This window comes from Nomascus leucogenys, chromosome 6 (genome assembly GCF_006542625.1).
Source record: "Nomascus leucogenys isolate Asia chromosome 6, Asia_NLE_v1, whole genome shotgun sequence".
Lineage (NCBI taxonomy): Eukaryota > Metazoa > Chordata > Mammalia > Primates > Hylobatidae > Nomascus > Nomascus leucogenys.
Window position 1 is genome coordinate 60,052,054 of NC_044386.1, and position 25,364 is coordinate 60,077,417.

The 25,364-nt window shown below is 44.2% G+C and overlaps 1 protein-coding gene across 4 annotated transcripts in view; it reads right to left on the reverse strand.

Moving 5' to 3' along the window:
• Positions 1-25,364, reverse strand: part of NUSAP1 (nucleolar and spindle associated protein 1) — a 47,639-nt gene that overhangs the window by 8,204 nt on the left and 14,071 nt on the right. For 2 of the 4 annotated variants that reach the window (XM_030814279.1, XM_012507458.2), the window contains exons 3-8: positions 23,370-23,513; positions 21,513-21,654; positions 16,692-16,793; positions 14,575-14,684; positions 7,262-7,446; positions 846-1,003 (exon numbers count right to left, since the gene is read on the reverse strand). In XM_030814279.1, the coding sequence (XP_030670139.1) occupies positions 846-1,003; positions 7,262-7,446; positions 14,575-14,684; positions 16,692-16,793; positions 21,513-21,654; positions 23,370-23,513 (841 nt within the window). Of the gene's footprint in view, positions 1-845; positions 1,004-7,261; positions 7,450-14,574; positions 14,685-16,691; positions 16,794-21,512; positions 21,655-23,369; positions 23,514-25,364 lie in introns of all 4 variants that reach the window. The other 2 variants (XM_030814278.1, XM_003266749.4) reach the window with 1 other exon arrangement.

Sequence of the window (25,364 nt, forward strand, 5' to 3'; positions counted from 1 at the left end):
AATCTTGAAACATGAAGTCTGTGGTCTGGGATCTTGTTAGTGTCAGAGTCCTCCAGGACCTTTCCGAGGCTGTAACGAATACTGTGCTCGTCCTCCGAATCCCTGAGTCCCATAAGGGGCACAGTGCCCTTCCTGGAGGGTCACCATTTTAGGATTAGATGGAGCTCTCAGGCAGATATCTGGTTTTTGCTTATGTCTCTGGCATTTCCCTCACTAGTACACAATGAAAAATATACTATGGTAAAATTTTTGCTTTTGATTATAGAAATGGAAAGGGTTTAAGGAAAGAAGGGGGGGTGGTCAAGCTGTATCCAGCATTGGAGGAGGGGGATAGAGGAGATGGACATCGTACAGGTGAACCGTCTACTAATACAAAGCGGGTGGCGGGTGCTGTCCAGCTACTGGGGTGAGGGGAGGCGTGACCCGGAGCGAGCTTGGTGAGGATCCCACGCACTCCCTGGGAAGGCAGACCGTCAAAAAAAAAAAAAAAAAAAAAAAAAAGATACAGGGCGGGCAGATCACACTGAGGAGGTCAGGAGTTTGAGACCAGCCTGACCAACATGGTGAAACTGTCTCTATTAAAAATACAAAATTAGCCGGGCATGGTGGCATGTGTCTGTAATCCCAGCTACTCAGGAGGCTGAGGCAGGAGAATTGCTTGAACCTGGGAGGCAGAGGTTGCAGTGAGCTGAGATGCTGAGATCACGCCATTACACTCTAGCCTGGGTGACAAAAGCGAAACTGTATCTCAGAAAAAAACAAATGAACAAAAAAACAGATACACCTAATCATTTTGGGAAGTTACATGGCTTAAAAATGAAACAGATTTCTTTTTTTTTTTTTACCAGCAGCAGAATTCCCCTTGATGGTCTTTAATTTGTGTGTCCCAAGCACAGCCTCGCCTTTTGGGGTGCCCCCAGACACGGTCACATGTGCAGACTTTCTGGCTGGAGTCTTGGTCAGTGAACGCTTATGCTCATTATCTTTAGTAGCAGCTGAAAACCTAAATAGGACAGCAGAGTACAAGACATGAGTACTGTGGCAAGAGTAACTTGTGTCTAGCTTATAAATAAAACCACTTGACTATCAGCAAGCAGTGAAAAGGGCCTCAATTAATACTCGTCATAGGAATGAACCTCTTTTGCAGAAGAGACATATTCCTAAAAGGCTAATGCTAAATTAAATCACATATTATCTAACGTTATTTGTAAAATATGTTCTTGTCTTTTCTGCTCTCTCTGCCTTGGACAATGATGGTGGTGGAGGAATAGGCGTGGAGGCCTCATTATAGTCCAAGAGGCAAGCCAAAAGCTCCCCTTCCTCCTCCTCCTCCTCCGGGTGAGGGGAAGTCACAGGTAGCAGAAGACTGCTATGCTAGGTGAGTGGTGAGAACAGCTCTTGTATGTTCCTAAAAGAATGTCATTCATTTGCGTGGTAGAGAAATAAGCCCATTCTTTACCATTCTTTACATATGGCAAATTGCCACAAATGTATTTGATTGATTGACTGATAGTATTTTTCCTACATTTTAACATCTCTGAAATTTGGATGTGTTTTTATAATTCATAAGATGTCAATAGTTAATTGGTAGTGTTTTTTCTTGAGACAGGTTCTGGCTCTATCACCCAGGCTGGCGTGCAGTGGTGTGACTCAGCTTGCTACAACCTCTGCCTCCTAGGCTCAAGCCATCCTCCTGCCTCAGCCTCCCGAGTGGCTGGGACTATGGGTGTGTGCCACTGTGCCTGGCTAATTTTTTTTTTTTTTTTTTTTTTTTTTTTTTTGAGATGGAGTTTTGCTCTGTCGCCCAGGCTGGAGTGCAATGGTGCGATCTTGGCTCACTGCAACCTCTGCCTCCCAGGTTCAAGCGATTCTACTGCCTCAGCCTCCCCAGTAGCTGGGATTACAGGCATGCACCACCATGCCTGGCTAATTTTCTATTTTTAGTAGAGATGGGGTTTCACCATGTTGGTCAGGCTGGTCTCAAACTCATGACCTCAGGTGATCCGCCTGCCTCAGTCTCTCAAAGTGCTGGGATTACAGGCATGAGCCACTGCGCCCAGCTAATTTTTATATTTTTAGTAGAGATGGGGTTTTGCCATGTTGGCCAGGCTGGTCTCAAACTCTTGGGCTTAAGCCATTCACCCATTTGGCCTCACCAAGTGCTGGGATTATAGGCGTAAGCCACTTTGCCCGGCCAGTAGTGATTTTTCTTTTTTTTTTAGACGGAGTCTCAATTCTGTCACCCAGGCTGGAATGCAGTGGCGCGATCTCAGCTCACTGCAAGCTCCGCCTCCTGGGTTCACACCATTCTCCTGCCTCAGCCTCCCAAGTAGCTGGGACTATAGGCGCCCGCCACCACACCCGGCTATTTTTTTTGTATTTTTAGTAGAGATGGGGTTTTACTGTTAGCCAGGATGGTCTCGATCTTCTGACCTCATGATCCGCCCGTCTCGGCCTCCCAAAGTGTTGGGATTACAGGCGTGAGCCACAGCGCCTGGCTGATTTTTCTTTCTTTCTTTCTTTTTTTTGGAGATGGAGTCTCGCACTGTTGCCCAGGCTGGAGTGCAGTGGCGCGATCTCGGCTCACTACAACCTCTGGCTCCCAGGTTCAAGCAATTCTTGCGTCAGCCTCCCAAGTAGCTGGGATTACAGGCAACTGCCACTATGCCTGGCTAATTGTTTTGTATTTTTAGTAGAGACAGGGTTTCACTATGTTGGCCAGGCTGGTCTTGAACTCCTGACCTCGTGATCTGCCCGCCTCGGCCTCCCAAAGTGCTGGGATTACAGGTGTGAGCCACCATGCCCGGTCTAATTTGTCTTAATGGTTCATAAAATAACAATGAGCCTTCATTCAATTAATAGTATCTTATGGTGTGAAGTCCAGACCCACCTGTACATTGCGGTGAAGCAAGGGCCAAACCTCTGACCATGGTGTTCTTTTTTTTTTTGAGACAACATTTTGCTCTTGTTGCCTAGGCTGGAGTGCAATGGTGTGATCTTGGCTCACTGCAACCTCCATCTCCTGGGTTCATGCGATTCTCCTGCCTCAGCCTTCCAAGTAGCTGGGATTATAGGTGCGCACCACCATGCCCAGATAATTTTGTATTTTTAGTACAGACGAGGTTTCACCATGTTGGTCATGGCTGGTCTTGAACTCCTGACCTCAGGTGATCCACCCAACTCAAGCTCCCAAAGTGCTAGGATTACAGGCATGAGCCACTGCACCTGGACCATAGTGTTCTTAAATGAAATCAGAACCACCAATTACAGGTACTTCATATTCCAAGCTAATTAAATAAATAGAATTCTAAACTTAAAGCCATTTTTAAGTTTTAAAAACTACATTGGAGGAACAGGAAAAAAAACAATCTGATTAAAACATGGGAAGGCTGGGTGAGATGGTTCACACCTATAATCCCAGTACTTTGGGAGGCCAAGGCAGGAAGATCGCTTCATCCTGGGAAGTCAAGGCTGCAGTGAGCCATTACTGCATTACTGAATTCTAGCCTGGGTGACAGAGCAAGATCCTATCTCAAAAATAGAGGCCGGGCGTGGTGGCTCACGCCTGTAATCCCAGCACTTTGGGAGGCCGAGGCGGCAGATCACGAGGTCAGGAGATTGAGACCATCTTGGCTAACATGGTGAAACCCCGTCTCTACTAAAAATACAAAAAAAATTAGCCAGGCGAAGTGGTGGGCGCCTGTAGTCCCAGCTACTCGGGAGGCTGAGGCAGGAGAATGGCGTGAACCTGGGAGGCGGAGCTTGCAGCGAGCCGAGATTGCGCCACTGCACTCCAGCTTGGGCAACAGAGCCAGACTCCATCTCAAAAAAAAAAAAAAAAAAAAAGAATAGGCCAGGTGTAGTGGTTCACACCTGTAATCCCAGCACTTTGGGAGGGCAAGGCAGGTGGATCACTTGAGGCCAGGATTTCTAGACCAGCCTGGTCAGCATGGTGAAACACTACCTCTACTAAAAATACAAAAAAAAAAAAAATTAACTGAATGTGTGGCACACACCTGTAGTCCCAGCTACTCAGGAGGCTGGGGCATGAGAATTGCTTGAACCCAGGAGATGGGGGTCATAGTAAGCCGAGATCGCGCCACTGCACTCCAGCGTGGGTGACAGAGCAAGACTGTCTCAAAAAAAAAAAGAATAAAATAAAAAATACAATTATGTTAGATAATTGCACATGTTGGAGAAGGGCTGTCATGCACCAGTTCTATTAGATACTGCAAATGTCTTTAAAAAAGTAGAAAATAAAGTTTTGATATTAGAAGTCATCTGAAGACTTTCATCTATGGGGAGAGTCCCAGTTGAAGGTGACTTTGATGTCAGAAAAGTTACAAGTAAATAAAAACAGGGATCAATGGGGCACGAGATAGTAATGATACTGTAGTTCCCACTAGGTTACGATATTGGTATTTGAGGAAGAGTTAATTTTTCAGTTCACTGTAATAAGATACTTTCTGTAAGCATTTAGCTTCACTTCTATATTTAAGTCAATGGAAAAGTTTCTCCTTAGGCATCTTGGCAGTCATATATTAATAAAATGAAGAATATCTGACTGGGCATGGTGGTTTATGCCTGTATTCTTAGTACTTTGGGAGGCTGAGGCAGGAGGATTGCTTGAGGCCAGGAGTTCAAGACCATCTTGGGCAACATAGCAAGACCTCATCTCTACAAAATAGAAACAAAAGCAAAAGAACACATATTTCAGAGTGCTGTCAGCAAGATGGCTGACTAGAGACACCTGGCATTCATCCCCCCACAAGAAAGGATGAAGGCAACAAATAAACAGCTAAGATTTTTAGAATTTTATTTTTGGAGACAGCTTTCACTATGTTGCCCAGGCTGGCCTCAAACTTCTGGACTCAAATGATCCTCCTGCCTCAGCCTCCTGAGTAGCTGGGATTACAGGTGGGAGCCACCACAGAAAAAAGCTAAGATTTGACTGGAGTGTCAACGGGAAAGCACTGGAGTGCATCAGGGGAGTGGAGATGCACCTGTGGTGAATGGAAGCCCAGGAGGGCAGCCAGAGGCATCTAGCCTCTGCAGCCCTGTCTCCTCTACCAGAATCAGATCTGCCCGCAGTCAGGAGGGGATTCCTGTTGTGAAGAAACACTAAACTGAAGTTCCCCACCAGCCCCCATTGCTACTGCAAGCACCTAGAGTCCTTACTACGGGAGAATACCCAAGTCTAATAATACCCAAGTCTCCCAGTTTGGAGAGCTGCCAGGAATTCCTGCAGCTGCACTGTCCTGGATTAGGAGCACAAGGTGTGCACTCTCTACCCGCCACTAGCTTCTGCAGCACAGAACCATCTTCAGACCAGAGCCACTTCTGGAGTGCACTGTGCTCTGCTGGGGGCTAGTGGCCACTGCACGTATCCATTACTAGGGCTCGACATTCATTTTACCAAGCCCACAGGGGCTTGGTAGGGTTGGCTGCAACACCATGACCCCAGTTGCTTGGAGCCTAGGCAGATGTGCTCAGGGCAAACCTGCCCTTGAGCTGGCCAAACTGCCACATGCCCTCCCTGGAGTAGGAGAGACCCTCAAGCAGCTGACATACTCTGATGCTGGCTGAGTGGCTATGTGCCTGTGGCTAGGGCCTGAGAAACAGCCATGAGATGCCTCACTCCTGCAGAGAAGCCCCTGACCTGCCCAACGCCCCTGTACTCCTAGTAAGGGCCTGAGAGGCAGCGTTGTAAGCAGCCTCTGGTAGACATGCCCGAAGGCCAACCAAGCAGCCATGCAACTGCATACCAGGGCTGAGAAACAGCCCCATGGTCCCAAACCTGGCAAAGCCACCATCACCGCCAACTCTTAGCCTAGGCTACTGAGAGACTTACAAATGCCACTAAAATGCATTACAGCTGAAGAAACTACACAGAGACTATATTCCTGTGCCCACTTAGAACCAAGGCCAACACACCCCACTTAAATGACACCCCCAAGACCTATTCATATGAGTATGTTCTCCCCTATGAAACCTCTCTATAAAATTGGAAGCGGTGACTTTCCTAACAGATGTGTAGAAATCAATGCAAGGACACATAAACCATGAAAATGTAGGGAAACAAGTCACCTCCAAAGAAAATGGTAATTCTCCAATAACCCTATTCATAGGGAAATATATGAAATGCCAGAAAAAGAATTCAAAATAATAATCTTAGGGGAACTCAGTGAGATACACAAGAGAATACAGACAAGTCAATGAAATCAGGAAAACAATTCATGATTTGAATGAGAAATTTAAGAGGTACATATACCTGGGTGTGGCCAGGCACAGTGGCTCATGCCTGTAATCCCAGCACTTTGGGAGGCCGAGGCAGGTAGATCACCTGAGGTCAGGAGTTCAAGACCAGCTTGGCCAACATGGTGAAACCCCGTCTCTACTAAAAATACAAAAATTAGCTGGGTGTGGTGGTACGTGCCTGTAGTCCTAGCTACTCGGGAGGCTGAGAATCGCTTGAACCTGGGAGGCAGAAGTTGCAGTGAGTCAAGATCTTGTCACTGCACTCCAGCCTGGGCAATGGAGTGACACTCTGTCTGAATAAAAAAAAAAAAAGAAAAAAAAAGGTTGGGTGCAATGGCACGTTTGTCATCTCAACACTTTGGTTGGCCAAGGTGGGATGATCACGTGAGCCCAAGAGTTCAAAACCAGACTGGACAACATAGTGAGACCTTGTGAAATTAGCTGGGCATGGTGGTTTCAAATAGCTAGAAGGAGGATACTAAATATAAAGAAATGATAACTGTTTGAGATGATGGATATGCTAATTACCCTGATCTGACTACCATATATGTATTGAAACATCACTATGAGCCAAGCGCAGTGGCTCATGCTTGCAATCCCAGCACTTTGGGAGGCTGAGGCGGGCGAATCATGAGGCCAGGAGATCGAAACCATCCTGGCTAACATGATGAAAGCCCATCTCTACTAAAAATACAAAAAATTAGAAGGCATGGTGGCACATACCTGTAGTCCCAGCTACTCGGGAGGCTGAGGCAGGAGAATCACTTGAACCCGGGAGGCGGAGGTTGCAGTGAGCTGAGATTGCGCCACTGCACTCCAGCCTGGGTGACAGAGTGAGACCTCATCTCAAAAAAAAAATAAATAAATAAATAAAAGAAAAAAAAGAAACATCACTATGTACCCTATGAGTATGTACGAATATTATTTGCCAATTAAAAAAATTTTTTTTATATAGTCCATGTGAAATCTTGTTCATGATTACATTTTGGAGTGATTTCTTTACCTGACACCTGTTTTAGCTGCAGAGCTAGCAGAGCGCTTGAGTGACCCCTTCAGACCCAAGGTACTCTGACTTGCAGGGCCACAAGACCGGCCTTGCGAGCGTCGTTGGCTGATGGGAGTAGAAGCCACAGAGAGTCTTCCTCTTGGAGGTACTGGAGTCCTGACCCCTCCTTTATTGATGGGCTGCTGCTGAAGAGAAAATGCACCATTTTAAAAACTTGGCCTCTCCAACATGGTGAAACCCCATCTCTACTAAAAATACAAAAATTAGCTGGGCGTTGTGGCACGTGCCTATAGTCCTAGCTACTCAGGAGGCTGAGGCGGGAGAATCACTTGAACCCAGGAGGCGGAGGTTGCAGTGACCCGAGATCACGCCAGCCTGGCAACAGAGCAAGACTACATCTCAAAAAAAAAAAAAAAGGCTTGGCCTCTGATACAGTATTGTCTCCTAGGCAAAGTTCAGAAGAGTGTTTCCATTTATCCCTGTTTCATTCCTCATTTGTAACTCCATTTGGAATCTTTTCCTTCCTCACTACCTCACCTCATCCTATTCTACCTGTCTGGCTGGCTCCACAGTTACCTGCCATTTATTGCTATGGGGATTCTGTTATAAAGAGCAATTTCCAGTTGTGGCTGAGTAAGGAGTTACAAGAAAGCCTTTCCTGGCTGCTATGGACCCAGGCATTTTCTTTCTTTTTTTTAGAGACAGACTCTGGCTCTGTTGCCCAGGCTGAAGTGCAGTGGCACAATATGGGCTCACTGCAATCTCCACCTTCCAGGTTCAAGCGATCCTCCCACCTTAGCCTTCTGAGTAGCTGGGATTATAGGCACCTGCCACCATGCCCAGCTAATTTTTGTATTTTTAGTGGAGACAGGATGTTGCCATGTTGGCCAGGCTGGTCTCAAATGCCTGACCTCAAGTGATCTGCCTGCCTTGGCCTCCCAAAGTGTTTGGATTACAGGCATGAGCCACTGTGCCCAGCTATCTAGGCATTTTCTTTTCTTTTTTTTTTTTTTTTTTAATGAGACGGAGTCTCTTTCTCTCACCTGGGCTGGAGTGCAATGGCATGGTCTCAGCTCACTGCAACTTCTGCCTCCCAGGTTCAAGTGATTCTCCTGCCTTAGCCTCCCAAGTAGCTGGGACTACAGGCGCCCGCCACCACACTTGGCTAATTTTTGTATTTTTAGTAGAGACGGGGTTTCACTATGTTGGCCAGGCTGGTCTCGAACTGCTGACCTTGTGATCTGCCTGCCTCAGCCTCCCAAACTGCTGGGATTACAGGTGTGAGCCACCACACCCAGCCTAGCCAGACATTTTCTAACTAGAGACATAATGTAGAAAAACAGTCCCTTGTAGCCACAAAGGGGGGAAAAAAGATTATTTTGGAAATACGGAACCTTTGAGATGTTATATACAGTTTATTAAATATAAACTTAGGCCAGGTGTAGTGGCTCACACCCTGCAATCTCAGCACTTTGGGAGGCTGAGGCAGGAGGATCGCTTAAGCCCAGGAGTTCATGACCAGCCTGAGCAACATTAGGAGATCTTGTCTCTACAAAAACAAACCTAAAGAACCTATTATATATTTAACATGTGGAATCTACAAATAATTCTACCTTCTCCCTCTATGCCCAAACAATAGCTTTTTGAAGTCCTTTAAACAAAAAACAAAAAGAGGGAAGGAAATAAATACTTGAAGGGTTTCACTTAGGGTATCTTTCTTAGATATTGTTAAGGCACAAAGAGTAATTGAATATCTTATTATCATTAGTCTAAGATCTGTTGCAAGCAGAAAAAATTAACTTTATTACCTGTCAACTGAGATATGACAATTGAAATTAATATTTAGAAAAATAAAAATGTTGGTTAAGAATTAAATACAGGGACTAGAAATAAATATAATCTGGTGGCCCATGCCTGTAATCCCAGTACTTTGGGAGGCAGAAGAGGGGGGACTGCTTGAGCCTAGGAGTTTGAGACCAGCCTGGACAACATAGTGAGGCCTGTCTCTATAAAAAACTGAAAAATAGCCAAGTGTAGTGGTGCATGACTATTGTCCCAGCTACTAAGGAGGCTGAGGTGTGAGGATCACCTGAGCCCAGGAGGTTGAGGCTGCAGTGAACCATCACTGCACCATTGAATTACCACCTGTGTGACAGGGTGAGACTCTGTCTCAAAAAAAAGAAAAAAAAATCATATATGTATATAATTTTATATAAAAATTGTATATATATATATATTGAGAGAGAGAGAGACACACACACAGACAGGCAAGATCTTTTTTTTTTTTTTAGATGGAGACTTGCTCTGTCGCCCAGGCTGGAAGTGCAATGGCACGATCTTGGCTCACTGCAACCTCTGCTTCCTGGGTTCAAGCAATTCTCCTGGTCAGCACCCAAAGCAGCTGGGATTACAGGCACCTGCCACCACGTCTGGCTAATTTTTGTATTTTTAGTAGAGACGGGGTTTTGCCGTGTTGGGCAGGCTGATCTCGAACTCCTGACCTCAGGTGATCCACCCACCTCAGCCTCCCAAAGTGCTGGGATTACAGGCGTGAGCCACTGTGCCCAGCCATATATATAAGTATATATGTCTATACATTTTTTTGAGATAGGGTCTCACTGTCACTGAGCCTGGAGGGCAGTGGCCCAATCTCAGCTCGCAGCAATCTCCACCTACAGGCTTCAAGCGTTTTTCCTGCCTCAGCCTGCTGAGTAGCTGAAGTCAAGACCTTTCTAAGCATGACAAAAAGGTAAGCCTTAAAAGGAAGAGTTGGATAAATATAACTACAATTAAAAATCTTCCACAAGGTAAGATACTATTAATCTAGTTAAAAGATAAACAATGGGGCCAGGCACGGTGGCTCACGCCTGTAATCCCAGCACTTTGGGAGGCCGAGGCAGACAGATCATGAGGTCAGGAGATTCAGACCATCCTGGCTAACTCAGTGAAACCCCATCTCTACTAAAAATACCAAAAAAAAAAAAAAAAAAAAAAAATTAGCCGGGCGTGGTGGCGGGCACCCATAGTCCCAGCTACTCAGGAGGCTGAGGGAGGAGAGTGGCGTGAACCTGGGAGGAGGAGCTTGCAGTGAGCCGAGATTGCAGATCACGCCACTGCACTCCAGCCTGGGTGACAGAGCGAGACTCCATCTCAAAAAAAAAAAAAGATAAACAATGGAAAAGTATTTAAAACAGATAATATATACCATTAATATAGATAAATAAGAATAAGTAATAATTGAGAAAAAGCAAATCTGCATAAAAATAGCCAATTATAAAATATAGAGATTTATAACTATATAAGGTATCTTGGAATACAAGTTTTCCAATCTTTTTATTATAAGTAAATAGATTAATTAAAATAAATTAATTAAACGTAAGTATATATGTATTTGTTTATTTGAGATGGGGTTGTGCTATGTTGCCCAGCCTGGTCTTTGACTCCTGGGCTCAAGCAACCCTCCCACCTAAGCCTCCCAAGTAGGTGGGATAATAGGCATGAGCCACCACACCCAGATAGTTTTCTGATCTTTTTAGAGGGCCATTTGACAACTAGATCAAACCAGTCTGTCTTTTGTAATCATAAAAGTCAAAGAGAGGCTGTCATGGCCAGAATGATTCTCTTTAGGATATCTGCTTATTATTGTCCATCACCATCCAAATGACCAAGCCCCAAATGTGCCAGGAGCAACTTCATCTCAGTTATGGTGAAGTTATTGTAATTGTTTTTTTTAATTCTCTAGTCTCCAAAGAGATCATACCAAGTTATACATCTGATAGGCCAGTTCCTTAAACATTCAGGGTGAACAGTGTTATTTTAGAACTAAACTCATTCAGATGGGTCTACCAGGCTGGAGTTATACTGAAAAGTAAGATAAACTATTCGTTTATTCAACACATCTTCTAGAGCAATACTCAACGTTTATGGTTGAGACAGTTGTTCTTGCTCTGTCCTTAACTTTTACTTAGAAAATTATGTCATCCACATTACAAAATATAGAAAGCAGCAGCTTGACTCTTTTTTTTTCCTTAGAGATGGAGTCTCACTGTATTGCCCAGGTTGGTCTTCAACACCGGGGCTCAAGTGATCCTTCGGCCTCACCCTCCCAAAGTTGTGGATTGACAGGTGTGAGCCACTGTGTCTGGCTGAAACCTTTTTTAAATTAACTTAGATTATTATTATTATTATTATTATTTTTTGAGATGGAATTTCACTCTTGTTGCCCAGGCTGGAGTGCAATGGCATGGTCTCAGCTCACCGCAACCTCTGCCTCCTGGGTTCAAGCAATTCTCCTGCCTCAGCCTCCCGAGTAGCTGGGATTACAGGCATGCACCACCATGCCGAGATAATTTTGTATTTTTAGTAAAGATGGGGTTTCTCCATGTCGGTCAGGCTAGTCTCAAACCCCTGACCGCAGGTAATCTGCCTGCCTCAGCTTCCCAAAGTGCTGGGATTACAGGTGTGAGCCACCACGCCTGGCCTATTTTTTTGTTTGTTTTTTTGAGATGGAGTCTTGGTCTGTTGCCCTGGCTGGAGTGCAGTGGTGTGACCTCCACGTACTGCAACCTCCACCTCCTGGGTTCAAGCGATTCTCCTGTCTCAGCCTCCCGAGTAGCTGGGAGTACAGGCACCCACCACCACGGCCAGGTAATTTTTGTATTTTTAGTAGAGACAGGGTTTTGCCATGCTGGCGAAATCTGTCGAACCCGGGAGGTGCAGGCTGCAGTGAGCCAAGATCGCACCACTGCACTCCAGCCTGAGTGACAGAGTGAGACTCATCACACACACAAAAAAAGATTGATAAACAGTGCCTTCAAATGTGGTAACAGTGAGGACAGGAGTGGTGGCTCACGCCTGTAATCCCAGCACTTTGGGAGGCCGAGGTGGGTGGATCACCTGAAGTCAGGAGATGGAGACCAGCCTGGCCAACATGGTGAAACCCCATCTTTACTGAAAATATAAAAATTAGCAGGGGCTGGGCGCCGTGGCTTATGCTTGTGATCCCAGCACTTTGGGAGGCCGAGGCAGGTGGATCACAAGTTCAGGAGTTCAAGACCAGCCTGGCCAACATAGTGAAACCCCGTCTCTACTAAAAATACAAAAAATTAGCCAGGTGTGGTGGCAGGCACCTATAATCCCAGCTACTTAGGAGGCTGAGGCAGGAGAATTGCTTGAACCTGGGAGGTGGAAGTTGTGGTGAGCCAAGATCACAGCATTACACTCCAGTCTGGGCAAGAAGAGTGAAACTCCGTGTCAAAACAAACAAACATTAGCCGGGTGTGGTGGTGGTTGCCTGTAATCCCAGGTACTTGGGAGGCTGAGGTGGGAGAGTCACTTGAATCCAGGAGGTGGAGGTTGCAGTGAGCCAATATTGTGTCACTGCACTCCAGCCTGGGCAACACAATGAGACTCCGTCTAAAAAAAATAAATAAAATTATAAATACAAATATTAGCTGGGTGTAGTGGTGGGCACCTGTAATCCCAACTACTTGGGAGCTGAGGCAAAATAATCTGTTGCACCCGGGAAGCAGAGGTTCCAGTCAGCCAAGATCGCACCACTGCACTCCAGCCTGGGTGACAGAGTGAGACTGAGTCTCAAAAAAAAAAAGTTTGATAAACAGTACCTTCAAATGTGAGGATGGGAACAATGGCCCATGCATGTAATACCAGCACTTTGGGAGGTGGGTTGATCACCTGAGGTCAGGAGTTCAAGACCAGCCTGGCCAACAACATAGTGAAAACCCATCTCTACTAAAAATATAAAAATTAGCTGGGTGTGGTGGCAGGTGCCTGTAATCTCAGCTACTGGGGAGGCTAAGGCAGGAGAATCGCTTGAATCAGGAAGGCAGAGGTTGCAGTGAGCTGAGACTGTACCATTGCCCTCCAGCCTGGGCAACAAGAGCAAAACTCTGTCTCAAAAAAAAGCAAAAAAGAAAAAAAGAAAAAAAATTGTTGTAACAGTGGTTTTACATCGTTAAAATGAATGTTTATTATTTCAATTAAGCTTCTCACCAAGAAGCTTAGGTACTTAAATTATTTACAACTTATCACCTGGTGAGTTTTCCTCTTGGCCCTAGCTGCCAGAAAACTTAAACTCAGCTGAGTGACTGATGGTAGTAAATACTGTACCTACTAACAGTGCTAATTTTCTGCCGCTTTTAAATTGACTATACTATTTTATATTTAATACCATAAACTTAAATTATTTTGAGAATAGGCCTTAAATTCTTTTTGAGAAATAGGGAAGTTATGTAAAATAAACATGGGGTTAAGAATTAAATACAGCGAATAGAAATAAATATAATCTGGCGGCTCACACACCTGTAATCCCAGCACTTTGGGAGGCTGAGGTGGGAGGACCACTTGAGCCTAGGCGTTCAAGGAGAGCCTGGGTATCATAGGGAGACCCTGTCTTTATGAGAAAAATACATAAATCAATAAATATTTAAAAATGTGTTTCTTGCCCTCCATTCGTCACTGCCTTAACACCGGATACCAGTAACATCAACTTGCTAGAATGTTACTCACTACTCTACTAACTCAGCCTCAGAGTTGACTTTATCACCTTCTCTTACTTGAGGAGGCTTTGAGTCCTGTGGGACCTGGACTGAAAGCCCTCGAGGGAGCTGTTACCACAGGAACCCTTCAGGTTTGCCACTATTAATCACCCATTTTCCTTTACATAAGGGACAAGGGGAAAGAAGATGGCTTCAGCCATAAGTTGGTTCATCATCAATGAAAGTAATAGGCAAAACATCTAAATATGGAAAGTAGAATGACATTGCCATTTTGGGAATAGTTTCTCATAGTCAGGATTCACTGTTTTCTTTTTTTTGAGACGGAGTTTCGCTCTGTCACACAGGCTGGAGTGCAGTGGCGCGATCTCAGCTCACTGCAATGTTGGCCTCCTGGTTCAAGTGATTCTCCTGCCTCAGCCTCCTGAGTAGATGGGATTACAGGCATGTGCCACCCCCCGCTAATTTTCTGTATTTTTTGTAGAGACAGGATTTCACCATGTTGGCCAGGCTGGCCTTGAACTCCTGACCTGAGGTAGTCCACCTGCCTTGGCCTCCCAAAGTGCTGGGATTACAGGCATGAGCCACTGCGCTTGGCCATGGATTCACTGTTTTATCTAGAGGACTTTGAAAATTCTCAGGATAGGGGAGAGCAAGTTTTAGATAAAGATATATTAAACTCAACCAAATCTACTGGTAGAGTGACAGCCAGTTGTTGTAACCACGGTGTCATATAGTTTCAAAATTATAATCAAACAGTTTAGTTCCATTAAGAACATAATTTTATCTACATACCTTCAGTTCATTCATGGAATTGTGTTCTTCAAAATGTTTCTTTTTTCTCTCAATATATTGATCAATGGACTCCATTTCCTTAAAATGAGCTTCATGAAGCTTCTTAAAGTCTAGAATGTTCCCCCAATATAAAAATTAATAACAAAACAAAATCCATTTATTTATCTTCTCTGTGTTTTGCTGTTAACACTTATTCTCTTCTTTGTATCCCTGACATTCAACTTCAATATAATTTTTGCTAAAACATTAATTTCAAAATACTTAGTTTTTGGAAACTCGGGGTAAAGCACATTCATCTTATAAACTATCAAACATTCACCATCTCCCCATTGACAAATTTCACTAAATTGACATCTTGGTTTAATCCAGAGGATGAGAGTAGATTTATCTTCTCCCCTACCAATTAGTCACAAGTGATCTTTATTTAATCATGAATTTGATATTTTATAATGCTGTATGTCAAGGACTGACAAATTTATTCTATAAAGGGCTAGATAAAAGTATTTAAGGCTTGGCCGGGCATGGTGGCTCACACCTGTAATCCTAGCACTTTGGGAGGCCAAAGCAGTCAGATCACCTGAGGTCAGGAGTTCGAGACCAGCCTGACCAACATGGAGAAACCCCGTCTCTACTAAAAATACAAAAATTAGCCAGGTGTGGTGGCGCACGCCTGTAATCCCAGCTACGAGGGACACTGAGGCAGGAGAATCGCTTGAACCCAGGAGGTGGAGGTTGCAGTGAGCCTAGATTGCACCATTGCACTCCAGCCTGGGCAACAAGAGCAAAACTTCATCTCAAAAAAAAAAAAAAAAAAAAAGTATTTTAGGCTTTATGGCCACATATGGTATGGTCTCTGTCTCATATTCTTCTTGTTTTTATGTTATTTATTTATTTTTTTTGAGACGGAGTCTTGCTCTATTGCCCAGGCTACAGTGCAATGGTATGATCTTGGCTCACTGCAACCTCCGCCTCCCAGGTTCAAGCGATTCTCCTGCCTCAGCTTCCCAAGTAGCTGGGGTTAAAGGCACCTGCCACCACAGCCGGCTAATGTTTGTATTTTCAGTAGAGACGGGGTTTCACCATGCTGGCCAGGCTGTTCTCAAACTCCCAACTTCAGGTGATCCAGCCCCCTGGGCCTCCCAAAGTGCTGGGATTACAGGTGTGAGAACTGCGCCTGGCCATTCTTCTTGTTTTTAAATTCTTTAAAAAATGTAAAAACCATTCTTAGCTCAAAGGATACAAGACAGGCCAAGACAGGCCGCAGTTTGCTGACCCCAAATGTATCCTATTCTGATTAAGTATATGAACATTTATTGAATTTTGAATATATGATAAGCAGCTTTGTAACTACTATAAATATAATAATCAACATTCTATGTGCCAAGCAATGTTCCAACAACATAAGATAGAGAAGAAGAATTACATGTCCAAAAACAGAATAATTTAGACTTTCATTAGAAGGTAGGCATTGTACCAAGTAGTTTGTACATTCATTCATCAGTTGTTTATTGAATCCTTGCTGCATGCTATTTGCTGTGATAGGGAAGCAGTAGTGGAAAAAGTATTCTCAATTTACGTATCTATCAACCTGATGAAATAGGTACTATAGGTCAAGCAGGGTGGCTGATGCCTGGAATCTCAGCACTTTGGGAGGCCGAGGCAGGCAGATCACAAGGTCAAGAGATCGAGACCATGCTGGCCAACATGGTGAAACCCCATCTCTTCTGAAAATACAAAAATCAGCTGGGCGTGGTGGAGCACACCTGTAGTCCCAGCTACTAGGGAGGCTCAGTCAGGAGAATCGCTTGAACCTGGGAGGCGGAGGGAGCAGTGAGCCAAGCTCACGCTACTGCACTCTAGCCTGGGCGACAGAGCAAGACTCTGTCTCAAAAAAAAAAAAAAAAAAAGAAATAGGTACTATAGTATAACTATTTCCACTTTGCACTGAGGAAGTGAGTTTATTGAGGATGAGTAAGTTCCCCAAGATCTCAAACCTAAAAGACGAGAGAACTAGAATGTAAACTGGTTCCAGCCTCTATGCTTTTAGCTGTTCCAGTCCAACATCAGTCCAAAGTGGGGCAACAATTACCTATTATGGCTTTGTCTACAAAACTTACTTGGAGTAGTGATTGCAGTTCTTTTATTTTTTCCAGGTTTGGATGACTCATCTGTGTAGAGAGATTTCTTTCTTTCTGAAGGTACCTTTGAATCTCTGTTACCTAAATCCAAAGACACAGAAATAATGAAGGATTTCAAAAAAGTTCTCATTAAGAAATATGTGGCCGGGCACGGTAGCTCACGCCTGTAATCCCAGCACTTTGGGAGGCCAAGGCGGGTGGATCACGAGGTCAGGAGATGGAGACCATCCTGGCTAACACAGTGAAACCCCATCTCTACTAAAAATACAAAAAGTTAGCCAGGCATGGTGGCGGGTGCATGTAGTCCCAGCTACTTGGGAGGTTGAGGCAGGAGAATGACGTGAACCTGGGAGACGGAACTTGCAGTGAGCCGAGATCGCGCCACTGCACTCCAGCCTGGGCAACAGAGTGAGACTCCATCTCTAAAAAAAAAAAATAATGTGTAAGTTAACAGAGCATTTTCACATGGTGGGCTCTGTCAAGATGGTGGTAGAAACAGCACATAAGGAGCACAAAGAATTAGTTACAGCATTCCTACGATTACAGGTCATATGCTTCAAGTAGGCATTCAGAAATTTTCTGACGCCTATGGAGAAGTTATATAAACATATCAAAAAGTTGGCCAGGCACCGTGGTGGCTCCCACCTGTAATCCCAGCACTTTGGGAGGCCGAGGCAGGTGGATCATGAGTTCAAAAGATTGAGACCATCCTGGCCAACATGGTGAAACCCTGTCTCTACTAAAAATACAAAAATTAGCTGGGCGTGGTGGGGCGTGCCTGTAATCCCAGCTACTCAGGAGGCTGAGGCAGGAGAATCGCTTGAACCCAGGAGGTGGAGGTTGCAGTGAGCTGAGATTGCGCCACTGCAGTCCAGCCTGGCAACAAAGTGAGACTCTGTCTCAAAAAAAATAAATAAATACATAAAATAAAAATACAGAAAGTTGGCCAGGTGCAGTGGCTCATGCCTGTAATCCCAGCACTTTGGGAGGCTGAGGTGGGTGGATGGCTTGAGCCCAGGAGTTTGAGATGAGCCTGGGCAACACAGAAAGACTCTGTCTCTATTTTCTTTTCTGAGATGGAGTCTTGCTCTGTCACCCAGGCTGGAGTGCAGTGGCGTGATCTCGGCTCACTGCAAGCTCCACGTCCCGGGTTCAAGCCATTCTCCTGCCTCAGCCTCCCGAGTAGCTGGGACTATAGGCGCCTGCCACCACACCCAGCTAATTGTTTCGTATTTTTAGTAGAGACAGGGTTTCACCGTGTTAGCCAGGATGGTCTCCACTTCCTGACCTCGTGATCTGCCCACCTCGACCTCCCAAAGTGCTGGGATTACAGGAGCGAGCCACCGCGCCCTGCCCTGACCCTGTCTCTATTATTAAAAAATTATTTAATATAAATTAAATTTAAACATATATATATCAGTTAAAAATTTTTTTCAGTTTTTATTATGAACATAATATTGTTACAACTAAAGTGATAAAAGTCACGTAATCCAATCAGCCAAAGAAAACACCATTGTCTGGCATATTTCCTCTGGTCCTCTGCTTCTTACACTTATTTTGGTTGTGGTCATTTGTTTGTTTTGAGATGGACTCACACTGTCACCCAGGATGGAGTGCAGTGGCACGATCTTGGCTCACTGCAACCTCCGCCTCCAGGGTTCAAGAGATTCTCCTGCCTCAGCCTCCTGAGTAGCTGGGATTACAAGTGTGAGCCACCACACCCAGCTAATTTTTATATTTTTAGTAGACACAGGGTTTTGTCATGTTACCCAGGCTGGTCTCGATCCTGACCTCAGGTGATCCACCCACCTTGGCCTCCCAAAGTGTTAGGATTACAAGTGTGAGCCACTGCGCCTGGCCTGTTTGCTTCTGTTAAGAGACAAGGTCTCACTATGTTGCCCAGCTGGCCTCAAACTCCAGGGCACAAGAGATACTTCTGCTTCAGCCTCCTGAGTAGCTGGGACTACAGGCATGTGCCACTGTAGCCAGCTTATTATTATCTTTTTTAACTTCAGTTGAAATTATGGTATATATTAGGTTAGGTATTTTTTCCCACTTACCATAATCATTTTCCAAATTCTGTCGTTTCTTTATTTTTTTGACCTTAATGGAATTTATCAGGTAAGGATGGAAAAGAACCATTCCAGGCAGAGGGAACAATAGTGATATATAAAGCTGTAGTACAGTGGAAATAATGACATTCAGAGAAATTGAGGTAGGCTGAAATTGCTGAAGTGTAGGGTGCATAAGAGGGAGTGGAGGACATTGAGAATAGGACAGGTAGCGGGTTAAACCATAAAGGGCCCTGTATAATATGCTATAGAGCTATGAGTCTAATCTTACAAATATAAGAAAGCCTCAATCTTACATCTTTTTCAACTTCAGGCAATCTATTTTAAAAATATGCAATGAGCTTTCATCTCTTTTTAATTATTTTTTTCTTTTCTTTCAACCACTAATTTACAAGCAAGTGGGTTTCCAAGAAATACCATTTCTAAAGTTCTCATCCTTAAGTTTCCTCAATGTATCCGTAAAACAAGGCAAAAGAATGTTCTGTCAGAGTTGGAATGGTCGCAGGGGCTTCTGCTTAGACTTTGGCTATAAAACCAGAAGGTGAAAGTTTCATGAGAAACAGGATATTTGGCAGGGCTCAGTGGCTCATGCCTGTAATCCTGGCACTTTGGGAGGCCAAAGTGGGCAGATCACCTGAGATTAGGAGTTCGAGATCAGTCTGGCTAACATGGCAAAACCCTGTCTCTACTGAGAAAACAAAAACTACCCAGGCATGGTGGTGCACACCTGTAATCCCAGCTACTTGGGAGGCTGAGGCAGTAGAATTGCTTGAGACTGGGAGGCAAAGGTTGCAGTGAGCTGAGATCCTGTCACTGTACTCCTGCCTGGGCAACAGAGAGAGACTCTGTCTCAAAACAAAACAAAACAAACAAAGAAAGGATATTTATGCAGAGTAACTCTCCACAGGATACTTACTAATTCCAAGTGGTAAAAGAGTAACTTCACAAAGGAACAACCTAGCAGACACCACCATAACCAACTGATGGAAGTTAACATGACTAGCCATAGGAAAAACCAGCACTTGTGCCTCCTAGGGTGCTTACTGAGGAAGCAACAGCATTGCTCTGTGGGATTCCTGCCAACAGCCCATAGTCTAATTCTAAACATGAGAACATATTAGACAAACCAACTTAGAGGACAAAAAACTGGCCTGTATTAAAAAATGTTGGCTGGGCATGGTGGCTCACACCTGTAATCCCGCACTTTAGGAGGCTGAAGTGGGCAGATTACTTGAGCTCAGGAGTTTGAGACCAGCCTGGGCAACATGGTGAAACCCCGTTTCTACTAAAAATACAAAAATTAGCCGGGCATGGTGGTGCATGCCTATAGTCCCAGCTACTCAGGAGGCTGAGGCTGCAGTCAAGACCCTGTCTCAAAAATAAATAAATAAATAAATAAATGAATAAATAAATAAAAATTACCTGGGAGACTTGTTAAAAACTGAAGTTTCCCAAGCCCATCTCAGACCCAAGGAATCCTGTAATTTTCTAGATTCAGTATGGCACTCAAAGTTTTAGGGAAAATGAGAAGGCTCAGGATTAGAAATTCCAGATTTAACTGCTTGGTCAATACTGGAATGAATTATCCTCTCCCAATCTCTCTAACTTCTCCTCTGGCAAGGCTCAGGGCCCTAGCAGATTTGCCCAGGTGAAACTAATACTGAGATATTTTATTTTCATTTATTTATTATTATTATTTTTTATTTTTTAGGAGCAGAGGTTTAGTAGGCAAAAGAAAGCAAAAGGAAGGCCGGGTGCAGTGGCTCACGCCTGTAATCTCAGCACTTTGGGAGGCTGAGGCTGGAGAATCGCTTGAACCCAGGAGGCGGAGGTTGTAGTGAGCCAAGATCGTACCATTGCACTCCAGCCTGGGCGACAGAGCAAGACTCTGTCTAAAAAAAAAAAAAAAAAAGAAATTCTATAACATGGTGCTATGGGTTGAATTGTGGCCCCCTAAAAGATATGCTGAAGTCCTAACCACTGGTACCTGTCATATGAACTTATTTAGATATAGGAATTCTTTTTCAGATGTATTAAGGTTAAAATGACATCATTTGGATGTTCTTTCAATTTTTTGAGATAGGGTCTCACTCTGTCCATGCTGGGGTGAAGTGGTATGAAGATGGCCCACTGCAGCCTTAACCTCCTGGGTTCAAGCGACCCTTTCACCTCAGCCTCCTGAGTAGCTGGGACCACTGGTGTGCACCATCATGGCTGGCTGATTCTTTTGACTTTTTGTAGAGACAGGGTCTCGCCATGTTGCCAAGGCTGGTTCTGAACTCCTAGGCTCAAGCAATCCTCCTGACTTGGCTTCCTAAAGTAATGGGATTATAGGCACCAGCCACTATGCTTGGCCTATTTGGGTGGATCCTAATCCAATATGACTGGTGTCCTACTAAGAAGACAGAGAGAGAATGTCATGAGCTGTCAGAGCCAGAGACTGATATGATGCAGCTGCAAGCCAAGGAACACTAGGCGTCTACAGCCATCGCAAAGTAGTCAGAGGCAAGGAAGGATTCCACCCAGAGTCTCAGAGAAGCATGGTCCTGCTGACACATTGTTTTTGAACTTCCAGCCTCTAGAACTATGAAAGAGTAAATTTCTGTTGTTCTAAGCTGCCCAGTTTGTGGTGCTTTGTCACGACAGTCCTAGGAAACTAATGTACTTGGCTATTTCTAGCAATTTTGGTTTTTAAAGTTACTTGGCATACCATTTATTCCACGTTTACCTGAGGAAACAGCATTCTCAGCTCCTTGGCGCTCGTCTGGTGGAGAAGGAACTTTTGCAGTAGCTCTGAGATCCTGGCTTTCCTGCTTTTCATAATTCTGGAATTCAGTGGGATTACTTATTTTTATCTCTGAACGATTCTGCTACAAATTTAAAAAGGAAATAAAAGATTTCGATGACAAATAAGAAGTAATTGCTGCCTTCCAAAGATAAGCACCAAAGTGAGGGGGAAAAGGGGTTAAAGGAAGAAAAGTAGGAGAATGAGATTTTTGGTGGCAGATTTGGTTCTCTGCCTTATCAAGTGTCATGAGAATGTAAATTTGAGAACAAGAGATACTAGGGCACATTAAGAGGAAAATAGAAATGGCAAGATTAGCTCTCCTAGCAAGGACAAATGAAGAAACCTAGATAGTCTATTGAGCAAGTGACTATATTGAGGCAGAAATTTAAATAATAAGTACTGCATTTATTCACTCCAAGAAAAGTAAAAACTAAGGCCCAGAATGTGGCAAGGCAAGAGTTAAAAAGAAAAGAACAAGTTTTCCTCTGCCTAGCGGCTCACTTTGAAGACAGTTAGAAGATAACGCTGTCCAAATAGCCAAGGCCAAAGGAATAAGCTCCAGACACCACCCTCCCACCGACCCCTGGTTCCAGAGCAAAGTTGAAAGAAAAAAAAAAGAGAAAGACAAGTCCTTTTACTGTTACTCTTTTCCCGGGCTTCTTAAGCATGATTATGTTTTACAAATGTCTGTATTTAGCCAGTTCTTGTTTTTCTTTTAATGCAGGTACAAAGCCACTGGCTAAGTCACAAGTTATGTTATGCTATAGATTATGTAACCTGTTACTGTATGATTAATTGCTTTTATTTTGCTTCTGTAAAGCCACTTATAAAAATCCGCTCAGTCTTTGTTCAAGGCTCAGCTTTTAGATGTGAATCTTCTGAGCCGGTCCGTGCCTAAAATAAACAAATCCTCCTGTACTCCGTATTAGTCTCTCCGTTCCTCAGTTTACTGCAACAATATGAACATAGAAAAGAAAATTAAGACTGTTTCAGGGCTGGGCATGGTGGCTCACACCTGTAATCCCAGCACTTTGGGAGGCCGAGGGGGGTAGAGCACCAGAGGTCAGGAGTTCAAGATTAGCCCAGCCAACATGGTGAAATCTCGTCTCTACTAAAAATACAAAAATTAGCTGGGCGTGGTGGTGGCCACCTGTAATCTCAGCTACTCAGGAGGCAGAGGCAGGAGAATTGCTTGAACCTGAGAGGTGGAGGTTGCAGTAAGCTGAGATGGTGCCATTGCACTCCATACTGGGCAACAAGAGTGAAACTCTGTCTCAAAAAAAAAAAAAAAAAAAAAGACTGTGTTTTATAAAAATTACATTTGAATGAAAGGATAAGATAAAAGAATAAAACTAGAGTCTACTGAAAGCAAGCGAGGGAAGCCCCTTGCTAATCATGTGATCACACTGCTGAAAGACTAAGTACAGGGTGATCACCAGGCCAGGGACAAGGTAGGAAGGAGAATTTAAACAAATGAAAAAACAACAAAAAGCACATTTAGTGCTTGTTTCTCTTTCCTTCCTACTACACCTCACTTAAGTGAACACTCAATGAATGTTCCTATTTATACAACAAATATTTAATGTGAGCTTAATACTTAAAAAGTGCTTCCTGAGGCCCAAGCCCTGGGATGCAGTGATGAGCAGCTGGACTCGGGTCTGGGCTTTCATGGAGCTTACAGCACACAGTAAGCTTACAAACACATGACATCACATGGGAATTTAAAAAGAAAGCTCCCTAAAAGTATGCCAATTTTGGCATAGGTGGTATATTTTCAGTTTGTATATTTCCATTCACCTGTGAGTCAGGGTCCACACGGACAGTTTTGCACCTTCTCCTTGTTTTGGTGACATGACCAATTGGTTCTCTCTCAGCTTGTTCCTGATTGCTGATCTGTATCTCAGTCTCATCACAAGAGGATGCAGAAGTTTGCCTTTCATCCTGAAAAGAGAGGTATTAATCTGCTATGTGCTATGTCTAGTTATAATGCTCAGGAAGAATCAGAATTTAGACAGAATAAAAAACATATTACATATGCAAAAGAAAAAATTTAAAACTCTCTAGCGGTAAATTGTAGGCAAAGACAAGAATTATACAGTATTTAGACCAGGCACAGTGGTTCACGCCTATAATCCCAGCACTTTGGGAGACCGAGGTGAATGTATCACCTGAGGTCAGCTTGAGATCAGCCTGGCTGACATAGTGAAACTCCATCTCTACTAAAAATAGAAAATTACCCAGGCATGGTGGTGCATGCCTGTAATCCCAGCTACTTGGGAGGCTGAGGCAGGATAATCACTTGAACCAGGAAGGGGAGGTTACAGTGAGCCAAGATGGCGCCATTGCACTCCAGCCTGGGCAACAAGAGCGAAACTCTGTCTCAAAAACAAACAAACCCTTATAGAGTATTTAAAAAGAAATAATCACGCTTAGCAACTCAAATTAATAAATTAGGGTAGGAAAGCATTCAAAGTTATTTTAGTGTGAATAGATACAGAAATTGGGCCAGGTGCAGTGGTTCACACCTGTAATCCCAGCACTTTGGGAAGCTGAGGCAGGTGGATCACTCGAGCCGAGGACTTTGAGACCAGCCTGGGCAACATGGCAAAACCCCATCTCTACTTAAAATTATGAAAAATTTATTAAGCCGGGCACAGTGGCTCACACCTGTAACCCCAGCATTTTGGGAGGCCGAGGCTGGTGGATCACCTGAGGTCAGGAGTTCGAGACCAGCCTGGCCAACACGGTGAAACCCTGTCTCTACTAAAAATACAAAAATTAGCCAGGCGTGGTGGCATGTGCCTGTAATCCCAGTTACTCAGGAGGCTAAGCCAGGAGTTATATTTTGTATTATCTTCATTTCCTTTAGGGTCATATTTTCTTTCTTTCTTTCTTTTTAAGAGACAAGGTCTTGCTCTGTTGCCTAGGCTGGATTATAGCGGCTTGATCTAAGTTCACTGCAGCCTCAATTTCCCAAGCTCAACTGACCCTCCCGCCTCAGCCTCCCAATCAGCTGGGTCCACAGGTATGTGTTACCACACCTAGCTAATTGTTTTAATTTTGTAGAAATAGGGTCTCACTATGTTGCCCAGGCTGGTTGTAAACTCCTAGGCTGAAGTCATCCGCCTGCCTTGGCCTCGCGAAATGTTGGGATTACACGTGAGCCTTTATGCCCAGTCCATTTTCTTTTTTTTGAGACGGAGTCTCACTCTGTTGCCCAGGCTGGAGTGCAGTGGCGTGGTCTTGGCTCACTGCAGGCTCCACCTCCTGGGTTCACGCCATTCTCCTGCCTCAGCCTCTTGAGTAGCTGGGACTACAGGCGCCCACCATCACACCTGGCTAATTTTTTGTATTTTTAGTAGAGACGGGGTTTCGCCGTGTTAGCCAGGATGGTCTCGATCTGTTGACCTCGTGATCCACCCATCTCAGCCTCCCGAAGTGCTGGGATTACAGGCGTGAGCCACCGCGCCCGGCCATGTCTATTCATATTTCATAGCAAATCAGGAAAAACCTCATTAGGAGCTGGAATGTGCAGGAAATGTGTGTTATTTGGCAGGATTCCTTGGGTAGGGAGGAGGCCATTATGCTGGTGGTTCCTTGAATGCCCAAAGGCAGGAACCTTTGTCTGATAACTATTTAATTTCCTTAATGAGAAATCTTCCAATATTTTAGAGGGTAGGAGATATCTGGTAGACTGATTACAGACCAGATGTCTATTTCACTATTATGGCCACAGGCCATCCCTTGATAGTCTATTTATTTGGCTTGGGGTTTAGTGAGGTCTATCATCAG